The sequence below is a fragment of the Balaenoptera ricei genome, chromosome 1, assembly GCF_028023285.1.
Source record: "Balaenoptera ricei isolate mBalRic1 chromosome 1, mBalRic1.hap2, whole genome shotgun sequence".
NCBI classification, from domain to species: domain Eukaryota; kingdom Metazoa; phylum Chordata; class Mammalia; order Artiodactyla; family Balaenopteridae; genus Balaenoptera; species Balaenoptera ricei.
Genome location: NC_082639.1, coordinates 53,382,501 through 53,396,144, shown reverse-complemented (window position 1 = coordinate 53,396,144; position 13,644 = coordinate 53,382,501). Strand labels below are relative to the sequence as shown.

General features: G+C 48.3%; 1 protein-coding gene across 3 annotated transcripts in view; it reads left to right on the top strand.

Annotated features, from left to right (window-relative positions):
- The window catches only part of KANK4 (KN motif and ankyrin repeat domains 4), a 68,021-nt gene that overhangs the window by 32,655 nt on the left and 21,722 nt on the right, over positions 1-13,644 (top strand). For all 3 annotated transcript variants that reach the window (XM_059923843.1, XM_059923837.1, XM_059923841.1), the window contains 3 exons: positions 2,351-2,438; positions 8,524-10,449; positions 11,735-11,846. In XM_059923843.1, the coding sequence (XP_059779826.1) occupies positions 2,423-2,438; positions 8,524-10,449; positions 11,735-11,846 (2,054 nt within the window). In that variant the 5' untranslated portion in view covers positions 2,351-2,422. The remainder of the gene's footprint in view (positions 1-2,350; positions 2,439-8,523; positions 10,450-11,734; positions 11,847-13,644) is intronic.

Here is a 13,644-nt window from a genome sequence, read left to right as displayed (position 1 = left end):
GCCTCAGTCTCCCTGCCTGGAAAATGGGGACAATGATAATCCTCTTGGGGTTATGGTGAGGCTTGCGTGTGGTAATTCGAGTGTGTCAAGTGCTCCGAGCTCTGCCTGTTATTCAGTAATGTTTTGAGGTGGGAGGAGGAAGGGAGCAGGAGGAGAGGAGAGGCCGTGATGATGGAGGGGCCACGTGTAGGGTTGGCATCCTGACCCTTTTCTTCCCCAGTTTTCACCTTGAAGCTTCCGGGCCTCTCCTGCCTGCCAGCATCTGGGAGGCCCCACCCCCGGCTGCAGACTGCAGACCTGGGGCACTGAGATCGGCAGCACTGTCCTCTGCCCAGGAACCTTCTCTTTCTTTTCTTTTTTTTCCAATTGAGTTATAATTGACATGTAACATTGTATTAGTTTCAGGTGTCCAACATAATGATTTGATATTTGTATATGTTGTGAAATGACCGCCACAATAAGTTTAGTAAACATCCACTCTGTCACATAGTTACAGTTTTTTTTCTTGCGACAAGATCTTTTAAGATCTACTCTCTTAACAACTTTCAAAAATATAATACAGTATTGTTAACTATAGTCACCATGCTGTGCCTTACATCCCCAGGACTTTTTATCTTAAAACTGGCAGTTTGTACCTTTTGATGCCCTTCACTCATTTTGCCCAGCCGTCACCCCCCAACCCCTGCCTCTGACAGCCACTAATCTGTTCTCTGTATCTATGAGTTCTCTTTTGTTTAAGAAAGATTTCACATACAGTGTTTGTCTTTGACTTCTTTCACTTAGCATAATGCCCTTAGGGTCCGTGCGTGTTATCACAAATGGCAAGATTTCCTTCTTTTTTATGACTGAGTAATATTCCATTACGTATATATACTATGCGCCACATCTTCTTTATCCGTTCATCCGTCGATGGACACTTAGGTTGTTTCAGAGCCTCCTCTTTCTAACAAGGGCGACCCTCCCTCAGCCCTGATTAGAAGCTTCCATGCCTCTCCACTGTCGGCCTCCTTAGTGGCCGCTTTTAGCCTCCAGGACCATCCACATTCATCCTCCTGCTCCCTAACTTCTCCGCTCCAGCTCCAAATTCAAGTCCTTGTTGCCACAAAGGTGAGTGAGGTATTTAGCGTCTGTGATCTTTCTGCAAGGAGTGTCTCTGCCTATAGAAACCCTGCCTGCCCTTCCAGGCTCTGCCACTCCTGCATAGGCATAGGCCGCTGCATGGAACGTGGTTATGGGGGAATCAAGACAGGAGCAGGGTGCTAGCTTCGGAGGCAGTAGCAGCACTCACAGAAAGAGGGTACGCCAAACTTTCTGTCGGGCAGACTTCAGACTTCCTCTTATTTGGCAGGCCTGATATTTCCCAGCCTCTTCCCCAGTTTGCTTGTTTGCTCCCCATTTTCCATCCCAGGTTGCTGGGGGCCACCCCTTGTCCTTCTCTCACCCCCACGTCCTCCCAACCTTGCCCTCATCCCTGGTACGCTTCTCTGATCTGGAGTTCGTGGTTGAGCACACTGGAATTCCTAAAACAACTCCGCTTCCACTGCTGAGGTGTCACAGATAATTTATGATTCTGATGTGTGTGGAGTTAAATCATAAAAACCAATTTCCTGGGTGATTTACTGTACTGGGGGCAGGATCCAGGTTGTTTACCATTTGAAGAAATAGTCCTGGAAAAGGATTGAAACTTTGGGGAGAATTTATGATCAAACCTCAAGGTACCCTAATTCAGAGTCAGGAGGGTACTCTGCTTGCAGAGTTACTGATATCTTCTGGCTACCAGGCTTGAACTCCCCCTTGTTCTGCCCCTGGTTAGAAATCACCTCAAACTATTAGCTCCTAGTCAGTCCTTCCAATTAGCTCATCTTTTTCTTGAATCTGATTGGGATGTCACAGATCCCTTATAGGTACTCTGGTTCCAGCTTTTCCAAAAAAAAATGGATTATAATTCTTTTACCATGACGGGAAGTGAGTAGATTTCAGCTCTTGATATTTTGGAAAGAGCACCATGCTGCTTGTCGGAGCCCTGGGTCCAGTTCTTTCATGAATGTGCTGAGAGGCCTTGCACAGAACAATTAACTTCTAAGCCTTAGTTTTCTCATCTGTCAGGTTGGACCAGAGGCTTCCTTTGGTGTCAACCACTGCTAACATTCCACGAAGACACACGCAAGATTATACTCTAGGAGTGTGTATACGCTTTTAATTTCCCTCCTTGGAGAGCTATGAGCACATGGGCATCCGGGGAGAAAGGCAAGGAGGGGGTGTTACTTTTTTTTTTTCTTGGTGCTATGTTCCCTCCATACTTATTCTAATTGTAATGAGACTCTCCACTTTTCCATCCTCTTTCTTTCAGAACTCTCCAACAAATTTTACAGGCTTATCGGAAGAAGAGTGCCCAAGAGACTGGCGGTCAGCATTCTCTAAGATGGAGAAGACAGACGGTAGGCAGGCTCCCTTGTATTCCCTGGTCTACAGTGAGCACTTGGGTTGGAAAGCGATTATTACCATAAATCCTGGAAATAGCTCAGGGGAGGCCTACGGGAGACCGTCCCCAAATAGGCGGTGCTGGGAAACCCAAACTGTGTGTTTCAGACATGAACAAGAGAAGGTAGTAGGGAATGAAAATGAAGGCTTATGTTTATACTGGAGTTGTGTAATTTTTGTAGTGTTTCTCATCCCTTCCAAGCAGCAAGAAGGGAGCAGGATGATCTCACTCATTAACCTCATTTTAGAGATGAGGAACTTGAGGTCTAAAAAAGAGGCACAATTTGGTAAAAGAGCCTACATTCATACCTGTGTGATTTTCCAAGGCATTTCACTTCTCTGAGCTTCACTTCCCTCCTATATCAGTTAGCTTTGCTGTGTAACAAACCACTCAAAAATGTATTGACTTAAAGATATTTATTATTTCTTAAAAGATTCTGTGGGTTGGCTAAGCCATTATTCTGGGCTGGGCCAGCTTGACTGATCTCTGCTGGACTTGTTCACATGTCTGTGGTCTTCTGGGTGACTTGTCCTGATGGTTTAGAATGGCTACACTCACATGTCTGGTGGTTGACTCCACGTCACCTAGGGCATTGGTGATGATTTGGCCATGTGTCTTTTGTTGCCCAGCAGGCTAGTTAGGGTTTGTTCACATGATGACAGAAGGGTTCCAAGCACAGCAAGAACAGACAAACTCCAATGTGCAAGCAACTTTCAAATCTCTGCATATGTCACATTTGCTGTTGACCAAGTCACAAGGCCAAGCCTAGGGTCAGTGTGGGAGGGAAGTACACAAGGGTGGGTTATAATTGTGGCTATTTTTGCAAACAGTCTGCCACACCTCGTCTATAAGCAGGTATTAATACCTACTTCACAGGGTTGGTAAAGGATTAAATGAGATAATGCATGTAAGGTTGTTAAGTAATAACTATCTAGCCCAACGAATGTCTCGATGAATGTTCCCCTTTCCCTCCCCAGGAAACTTGCCAAACATCATAGACTAGACCCCGATCCCCTGACTTCTAATGAAATGCTTTTTCCAGATCACCAAATGTCAGGAAACAGGAGAGCCTATATGGCCCTTCACTGGTACAGGACTCAAGGACTGGACGGCAGCTCCAGCCCTGCCTCATCCTTCTTTCCAAATGCAGTTACCATATATTTCAAAAGTCTGCCTCTCTCCCCAGAGAGCTGCCTTTTCAGCGCATCCCTGAAAGTGGTCCCGCAGAACACCAGCTAATTTCCTTAATGCCCCGGGGGCCTGTCATTCCTGCTTGCCTCATTTGTCCCCGCTCAGCGTCCTTGGCATGGCTGCTTTCCACGTGATCACCCACAACTAGCTAAGAAAGGCACCCCTCCCTTCAAGCACACACATCTCACAAAATAAAGGCAGAGGAGGGAAAAGACAGCTTCCGCTGTCTTGGCCTTTTAAAGAGATTCATTTAATTCACCTTCTTTCCGGTTGTATTTTTGGCCACTTTCTCTCTAGTTTCTGTTTTTCCCATTTCCTTCAGAAACTGAGTATAGGCTTTTGGACTTTTTTTCTCATTTTAAATACCTCTGATGGGTTCCCTTACCTGCCCCCCACTTCACTTTTTCCCTCAGGGTAATGACTGTGGCCCCTTCCTCCTTCCCTTGTCTCCTTCTAATCCCTTTTCTCATGCCTACCTGTAGGTCTTAGGCTCGTGACTGTGTTTGCAGGTCCTTTCCAAGGGTCTAGTGATCTGGGGTGCTTTCAGACCGAGACTCTGTAGGGAATTCTAGGTAGCTCTGAGCCTCATATATCCTACTTTTTTCTTCTCCCCTGACTCGTTTTTCCCAGTTTCTCCAGAACTATTTTCTTGGACTCTCACTCCCTCTTGATGCTCTAGGCCTAACACAGAGTTAAATATTCAAGAAAGAACACATTCTCAGTGAATCTCCCCCTGCCCCATTCAGAACCAGCCCATCCTCATCTTTTGGCCCCTTTGTTGAATACCTATGCCATGTTCTCTACTGCATCGGTGCTAATAATCACATCTCTGTGAGTTAGGTATTCTTATCACCATGTTACAAATGCAGAGACTGAGGCATAGGGAATTTAAATAATTTGCCCAGAATCACAGAGGTAGGAGGTAACAGAGGCAGGATTCAACTCCAGCCAGTTATGTGTTGGTTTGTCAGATCTGAAGTTCATTTTGAGCAGAGACAGTCCTCCTAATTAATTCTCACCCTGGCCCAATGCCTGGAATTCTGAGCTCCTGCATACCTATCACCAGGTAGAATTAAAAGGAGCAGAACTTAATGTGAGCCTAGATCTCCCAGCATATCAGATCAAGCTCCCTCATTCAAGGTCCAGCATTCCTCTTGCACTGGGAGAAAGAGAAGGAATGCAGAATGGTGGGTGGCAGGCACAGCAGCACAATGTGTGTGTATGTGTGTGTGTGTGTGTGTGTGTGTGTGTGTGTGTGTGTGAGAGAGAGAGAGAGAGAGAGAGAGAGAGAGGAGAGAGACCCCATAGTGTAACTTAGGAAAGCACCTATTAAACCCATCATCCTGGATAACTGCTCAGTCTCACAGACTTCTTTGATTCACCTCAGTCTCCCTTGTGGAATATTTTCCCTTGGAACCTGCTGTTCCTCATTTGATGCTATTATTGTATTTGTGCTCTGGACCTGCTCTCAGAGGCTGATGGGCAAATCAGTTCATTTCTACCGAATTGAGGCAGTAAGCAGATAAATAATGCAGTCTCTCCTTTGGAGTGCTCTTTGCCTTCTGGGTCATAAATCTGCTCCCTATTTAACTTTAGACAAATGCCTCCTCTCTGATTTGGCTTGTTCCTATAATCCAGGAGGCTGCTGAACTGGCCAGTAGGCCTAAGAGTATAGCCAAGTGCAGCTGGGAAACTAACAGAGAACAATTGCTGTCATTGAGACTACCAGTGTGCCTCTTTGGGAGAAAGCAGGTTTGTAAAAAATCATGTGGGTGAATGGGAACTAATTGGACTTTTTTGGGTGCTGGAGGAGTGTTTACTCCTTATCTGCCTGGAGTCCAGGTATCTGCACACAAGCTCTGGAACCCAACTTGGACCAACCCTGTGGATCAGCACCAATGCCTTGCTGTGTTCCCTGCTGAGGCTGTGACTTACTCACCCACAGGCCCTGCAACTTTACTTAGCACTGAGGCTGGTAGGGTCGATTGTGTCAGTGTTCAAGGGTTCAGCCTTTATGTGTCTACTTGGCTTCGTTAGTTCTTTGGAGATAACTGTACTTCCCTAAGCACAGTTCTTGTGCCCCAAGCATGTAGCACTGGCCAGAAGGATACATCAGACAGGCAAGTGGGAAGAGCTCAGCCCAAATATGTCATCACTCTTAGGGAAAAAGCAGCCCTATATGTGCCCCAGGTAATGCCATCACTTGCACCTCTTCTTGAACCTGCCCCTTCCTTCCATTCCCTTAGCTTCTTTCACCTTGACCATGTCAGCAATCTCCCAACTGGTCTTCGGGCCTCTGGTTTGTTCTTCTTCTAATCCTCTGCAAGAATGCTCACTGTGAAATCACATTTGACCAAGTCACTCCCTTGTGTAAAACCCTTTGATGACTCCCACTGCCTAGAGAGTAAAGTCAAAGCTTCTTGGCATGCATACAAGTGGCTCTCTGATCTGGCTCTTGCTGACCTTTCCAATTTTGTCAATTTTCTACTCTTCACCCTTCTCTTCCACACTTTAAGTTCCAACCATATCAACTGTGTTTATAGAACCCTGGATTACTATGGATTTTCACACCTTAATGCATTTGCCCATTCTCTGACATATATCTGATCTGTCCTGGCTATCTATTGCTGCAAAACAAACCACCCCAAAACTTAGTGGCTTAAAACAATCATGCATTATTAACACAAGTTCAGCTGAGTGGTTCTCATTTGGAGTCCCTTCTGTCATTGAAATCAGATGATGGCTGAGGCTGGAGTCGTCTGAAGTTCTTTTACTTATGCCTGGCACCTGGGCTAGGATGTCTGGAACAGCTCAGGCTGGCGAGGCATCTCTCACCATCTCTTCACATGACCTCTCTCTGGAGCTACTTGGGCTTCCTCACAGTATCGCAGTCTCGGGGAAGTTGGACTCCTTACATGGCATCTGGCTTCCCCCTGAGTGTGCATTCTAAGAGACCCAGGTGGAACTTAGAGGCTTCTTATGACCTAGTCTTGGCATTCTCTCAGTGTAATTTCTGCCATTTTCTTTTGGTCAAAGCAGTCACAGGCCAGCTGAGTTTCAAAAGCATAGAGAAATGGACCCCACTTCTCAATATAAAAGATTCCTTTGCCTGTCTAGAGAAGGTAGGAATTGATAATGGCCATCTTGGAGATAAACAGCTACAATGTCTTTCACCCTCTTGTGTTCTCCTGGCAAACTGCTATTTAATCATTTAACACCCAGTTATATGTCACTCTTATGAAGTCATCCCTCTCCAACCAAGGCAGAATTAGCCTCTAAGTCCAAGAAAGTTTTTCTGGAGAAACTAGGAAAATAAGTCAAGAAGGAACGCTGGTCCTTGAGCATGTATCTGTTACCATCCTTGTCACACTGCATCGTACTTGTTGGTGTTTCTCCTACTTGACCATACTTTTTTTTTGAGGGCAGAGCTATACCTGATTCATCTCTGTGTCCTTAAGATCTATCTTAGCAACCAACAGAGGTGCTCAATAAATAGTGGTTGAGGTAAGTGAATTCAATTACTGCTATTTTGTCATTTTGCCCCCAGGGCCTATTACTCTTGGAGTCAAGCAATCAGTCAGACACAAAGAATTTGAGGATCCCCTCCTATGTACCTAGCAAGTCAGCTTCCATTAGGGGGCTTCAGTTCTCTGTAATTTGGACTTCCACAAAGATAATAACTACAATACTGAGTGTGTATTGAATGTTCATCATGTGCTAGGCATTGTTCTAAGCACTTCATATGTATTAATCAGTCCTCACAATCTCATCTTACCTGTTATTATTGCTATCTTACGGATGATGAGACACAGGGAGGCTAAGTAATTTCCCTAAGGTCACAGAGCTGAAATATAGACCGGGCTCCAGGGTCCATATTCTTGGCCTCTGTGCTCTCCACTAATGTCCTCTCCTGAACTCAGCATTTTCAGATCACGTTTAGCAGAATGTCACAGAGACAATAAAGGGTGTCACATTAGGAACATCAAAACAACAAAGATTATTTAACCTGAGGAAGACGCTAATTGGAGACAAATCCCTATGGATTCAAATAATCAAAGGACTGACTTGTTCTCAGCATCCTCTGCTGGAGTCAAGATCAGTGGTGCCTCGGTGTGATGGAGAACTTTCTCATTGTGATATTCTCCTGATACTTTGGGCTGCTCTAAAAAATCATGAGTCCCACACCTCTTGGAGGATGCTTGCCAATGTCCCTTTTGACATTGATTGTCCCATTTTCCTCCACCACCTTTTTTTCCAGTTTGTGAAAAAGGTGGTATTTCCTTACCTGGCATGAGTTTTTGAAAGTGAAACTTGTTTGTTAAGCACTGCGCAGTTTTCCAGTGGAAAAGAGCATAGGCTGTGCATGATTATGGGTGCCCGTTCTGAGCTTCATGTACCTAGAGGCTCAGCCATCAGAGGAAGCTTAAATAATGCAGGAAGCAAGGCTCCTTGATATCTCTGGCTTTAGCAAGATTTGCTAGGACCTTTTTGAATAATGCAAGGTCCTTTTTTAATATTGAGACAATCGTGTATCTCATCCTTTGAAAACGTCCATATTCATAATTACCAATTAGTACCCTGATTTGGCAAATTCCTGGCCACAGCGGTAACTGAAATGCCATACTGCACATTGGAAACTATTCCCTCTACCTATTTCCTTGGAGACATTGGCCAAGTCCACATTGATTTAATAACAGGATTTCTCAGCCCAGCCAAAAGACGGTGAGCATCTCAGCATAATTCAGAGGCTGGAACATTTAGGAGAATGCTTATGGGAGAGATATTAGGTCTCACCGCCTGTCTTTCTCATTAACGTTGCGCTTCTTTTTCACATGTCTTATGTCTCCCAGCCAAAGACCAGTCCTCTCAGGGGGATGAAGAGAAAGACCCTCCAAAGAGCCACCCCTACTCCGTGGAGACCCCATATGGCTTCCATTTAGACCTGGACTTCCTCAAGTACGTGGATGACATCGAGAAGGGAAACACCATCAAAAGGATTCCTATCCACAGAAGGGCCAAGCAGGCCAAGTTTAGCACTTTGCCCCGAAACTTCAGCCTTCCCGACAGCGGGGCTCGCCCCCATGCTGCTCTTTCCCACCCGAACTGGCCCCCAGTGGTGCCAAGTAAGGTGTCGCTCGGGACAGAGGCGCGAGCCCAGCCGCTGCCGCTCGGTGATCCCCCCCAAGCCGCCGGCGGGAGCGAGGCGAGCTACCACCGGAAGGCCCTACTGACGGAGACCGCCAGACAGCTGGAGGCTGCTGGTCCCAGGGAGGCTGAGGTCGCCTCCGGGAGTGGACGGCCCCAGCTTTTGAGAGCATCCAGCATGCCAGCCACGCTGCTGCAAAACAGGGCCTCAGAGGACCCGAGCCTAAACTCAGGGCCCCCTACCCCGCCCGCCCTCCCTCCACTTCAGGGCGAAGGCGGTGTCTGTGATGGCGCCTTTGGTCCTGCGGAAGGATTTGCAGGTTTTTCCAACTCCACCCAGCGAGCAGCAGCCCAACCAGAAGTCAGAGAGTCTGGAGACCTGGTGCCAGGAATAGCGGAGCTGATCCGGAAGGGGCCTGAGCCTGCAGAGGGTGAAGAAGCAGCGCCAAATCACCTCCCTTTCTCAAGTCCTCCTTTCTCATCCCTTGTAGTTCTAGAGGATGCAGAAGACCAACAGGAAAGCAGACAAGCCGAGGTGGCGGTCACGACCCCCGGCTCCCCAACACCAAGCCCCCCACCTCTGCCATCACCCGTCCCTGGGAATGAGCTCGCCCTAGAAGAAATCGAGCTCAACATCAGCGAGATCCCACCGCCGCCACCTGTAGAAGTAGACGTGAGAAGCATCGGCATCCGGGTCACGGAGGAAAGCCTGGGCCTTACCTCCGTGGATCCCGGCAGCATCTCCAGCCTGAAGCAGCAGCTCTCGGGCCTTGAGGGCGAGTTGTCTGGAAGAACTGAGGAACTAGCCCAAGTCAGAGCTGCCCTCCAGCGGCAGGAGGAGGAAATCAAGGCTAGGGGGCAGAGGATTCGAGAGCTAGAGTGCACCGTAGCTCAACTGACAGAAAAGCTTAGCTACGAGAACACCAAAGATGCTCAGGGCCAGACTGACGCCATGGTCAACACGGACCCTCTGCACGGACTGTTGACCACGGAGTCGTGTGACAAGAGCATTGGGGTCAACCTTATGGGCAGCACAAGATCTGAAAGCTGGGGGGCCTGGGGAAAGGGGAATGGCGTCCTGTGGAGGCAGGAAAGTCACAAATGGGGGGATCGGAGCCCAGCAGAATTTGTGTCACCATCCCAGCTGTCACTGCCACAGGGATCCAAGATGGTCCTCACCCCCTCTTTACACAGCTGCCTCTCCACTGAGCTCAGGATCGAAGAAGGACGCTCTGAGCAGGAGGGAGGGCATCAGGTGGGAGCCGAGGGTCCAGTCAGGGGAGCAAGAGGCTCTCCAAGGAGCAGCGAGAGAACGGCTCCCCCAGCAGGGAGGAAGGAGGCCGGTTCAGAGCTCCCGGGGAAGGAGCGCCCAGGAAGGCCACCCAGCTCGCCCACCGCCGATGCCACTATTGGGCAGTACGTTAAGAAGATCCAGGAGCTCCTGCAGGAGCAGTGGAGCTGCCTGGAGCATGGGTACCCGGAGCTGGCCCGTGCCATCAAGCAGCCCGCCTCCAAGCTCAGCAGCATCCAGAGCCAGCTACAGAGCTCCCTCAACCTGCTGCTGTCCGCCTACTCGGCCCACGCTCCACCCCAGAAGGAGCCCCCGGGCCCCTCTTCCTCCCCGCCGACGGGTAAATACTGGTGCCTGAGACGGGGAACCATTGCTCCTTGACGAGTCAGAGGGGAAAAGGGTTTTAATTGCATGCATATGGTTTTTTTTTAAAGGTTTAAGCACATCCAGGAACCCAGTGGAATAAAAACTGATCTCTGTGACAGTGGAGGCTTGGAACCTCTGCTCTTGTCCTTGCTCTAACGTTGGGACTGACTGCAGGGCCACCACATACAGTCGTTCATGTAGCACAGGGCACAGAGATGCCAGAGGGTAAATGGGAGCTGAAACCCAGCCCACACTTGCCAAGCCTGCAGCACTGTGTCTGCCCAGAGAGGTGCCTCTTTCTCATTTGCATTGTGCAAAGGCAGTGTCTAGGGTGAAGAAAGGCCCTGGCTGTGAGTGCTTTAAACCTCTGCCTTCCTTAATTGTTTCTTGGGCTCTTGCATTCCTGTGGTCCTGCCCAGTTCTTGCACATTAGAGGTTTTTTGTAGCCTTGTTTTGGAGGATTATTATATTGAGAACTGAAATATTTTACTGAATTATTTTCTCTCTCTCTCTGTGTCTGTGTGAGAGAGAGAGAGAGAGAAATTGAGCGATACTCACATGTGGAAGTCGACCCTTTGGCTGAGCGGCTCTTCCTCCTATAACAGATCACACACTCTGGAGTTAAGTGGAACCATATTTTGCTTTGCTCAACGGGCAGCAGCGTGTGAGTCGGCTTCCTGCCGCAGATCACAAATTGGCTGTTTTCTCATTATTTCGGTGCTAGTGCTAGTCTTACTGATTGTGACCTGCCTCCTGTAACTTTGAGCCCAGCAAAAGAAGACTCGTGCTCTTGCTCATGTGTTTTCCGTGCCTACCCCACATCACAAGTGTCATCCGACTTGTGAGTCAGGAAGGACCGCTGGGGTGCCCTCGAGCAGAAGTGGGTGCTGGACCAGGGGTCGGGAGGCCTAAGTTCTACTCCTGCTCTGCCATTCACTGAGCAAATCTGAGCCTCAGATTTCCCCAGACTAAGATAGGGACAACAGTGGCACTCACACCACATGGTTCAAGAATGCTCCGATAACTCTACTCTGTAATCCACACGTAGAGGGTTTGTGAACCGGAACAATTTGGCTGGCATTGACCAGAAGGCTGGGGCACCTCAAAGACCCTCAGTATATTTGATGGAAATGATCTAGTTCCCTTTCTGCCTCTTCACACACCTTCAGCCTGTGTGCCCTCAAAGCAAGAGTCCCAGTTCTGCTGCATTCTGGGGCATCCCCAAGGTCATGCTAACCTGTGATGTTGTGTCTGCCTAGAGATCTCCCCGTCGACCAGCCTTAAATCCATAATGAAAAAGAAAGACTATGGCTTCCGTGCAGGAGGTAATGGGACCAAAAAGAACCTTCAGTTTGTTGGGGTTAACGGTGGGTAAGCATCGCTCGTGAAGCCCAGACTGCCCTCCACACTACCTCTCCTGCTGTTGTCCTGAGCGCTCCCTTTTCCTAGGGGAAGCATCTGGCTTTCATTCTTCTTCAAGGGAATTAATCTCAACGGCCCTTTAAAACTCCCTCTCGGGTTTGCATGTGTTTGGCTTCTTGCCAGCTGTGGTAGTCTGTTGGATCCTGTGCTTTTAATATGTCTTGGCTTTGGTGTTCCCTGGGGCCAGGATTCTGGTGCCTTCTGCTAGTCTGGGGACACATGAGCCCTTTAAGGAAGACGTTTAATCTGAACCTTAACACTGAACCTAGGACAAATTCTTAATTTGTAGAATTTCAAATTTCATCCTTTTAATTTTTTCTTTCCTTTAACTAACTTACGGCAAACCAGACCAACGTTTTTTAGGATGAAGAAAAATGATCAATGTCTATTGACTCAGAACATGAACCAGACCTTATATAGTGTAGAGAGTAAATCACTGGATTTAGAATATTTTCTAAATCAGTCATTCAACAAACATTTATTAAGTACCGATGATGTGTTTGGTGGTAGGGATAAAAAGGTCAAATAAATCATTGTCCCTGCCTTTAACTCACAGTTTGGACATGGGCAGAGATAAGACAGAAGTAAAGGGAGAATGCTGACAGGCTGAGATGAACTCTAATAGAGAAAGAAGTGGAGGATGGTGGGAAAGCCCAAAGCAGGGGCACCAGGCCCAGCCAGGGGTGGGCCTAGGAGGCTGCCCGGAACAGGTCGGAACCCCTGCTAATTTGGGTGAGACCAGAAGGAAGACACCCAGTTCAGGCAAGGGTGACGTCACTACTGTGGCAGGTTCTGTGAGCGTTGCTGTTCTCACTCCTGCTGACGCCAGACACTGGCCAGAGGAGAAACCATTTTTTTCTGACCTTTCCCCAGTTTGTGTACAGAAAGCAGAATCAGACTAACCTCAAAGTCTAAAGCAGGTCCTCTCTCTCCCCTGCTTAAATACTTGCAAAAGTGCCAGCTTTGTGTTTTTTGTTTTTTTTTTTAATATTTATTTATTTATTTATTGGCTGCGTCGGGTCTTAGTTGCGGCACGGGCTCTTCCTTGCGGTGTGCAGGCTCCGGAGCGCCTGGGCTGTGTGGTTGCGGCACACGGGCTCAGTTGCCCCGTGGCACGTGGATTCTTAGTTCCCCAATGAGGGATCGAACTGGCGTCCCCTGGATTGCAAGATGGACTCTTAACCACTGGACCACCAGGGAAGTCCCCAAAAGTGCCAGCTTTGTACCAAAACCTGGAGGTCCATCTCGTGACTACAGCCTGCCTCATCCCCCATCACTGGCTCCGGGCTTTCTTCCCTTAAACATGCTCAGTCAGGCTGATCTTGGGGCCTTTGCACTGGCTGTTTCCTCCACTTAAAGTTCTCTCCCAGATATCCCTCAGTATCTGTCAGTCTGGTGCAGTGGTTCTCAACCTTGACTGCACCTTGGAAACCCTGGGGGAGACTTAAAAATACTGATGCCTGACTCCCCCTCCTGGAAGACTCCGGTTTAATTAGTCTCGGGTGCAGTACAGGTATTGGGAAGTTTAAACACCCTCAGGTGATTCTAACATGCAGCCAACATTAAAAACTTATGCTCTGGGGGCTTCCCTGGTGACGCAGTGGTTAAGAATCCGCCTGCCAATGCAGGGGACACGGGTTCGAGCCCTGGTCCGGGAAGATCCCACATGCCGCGGAGCAACTAAGCCCGTGCGCCACAGCTACTGAGCCTGCGCTCTAGAGCCCGTGAGCCACAACTACTGAAGCCC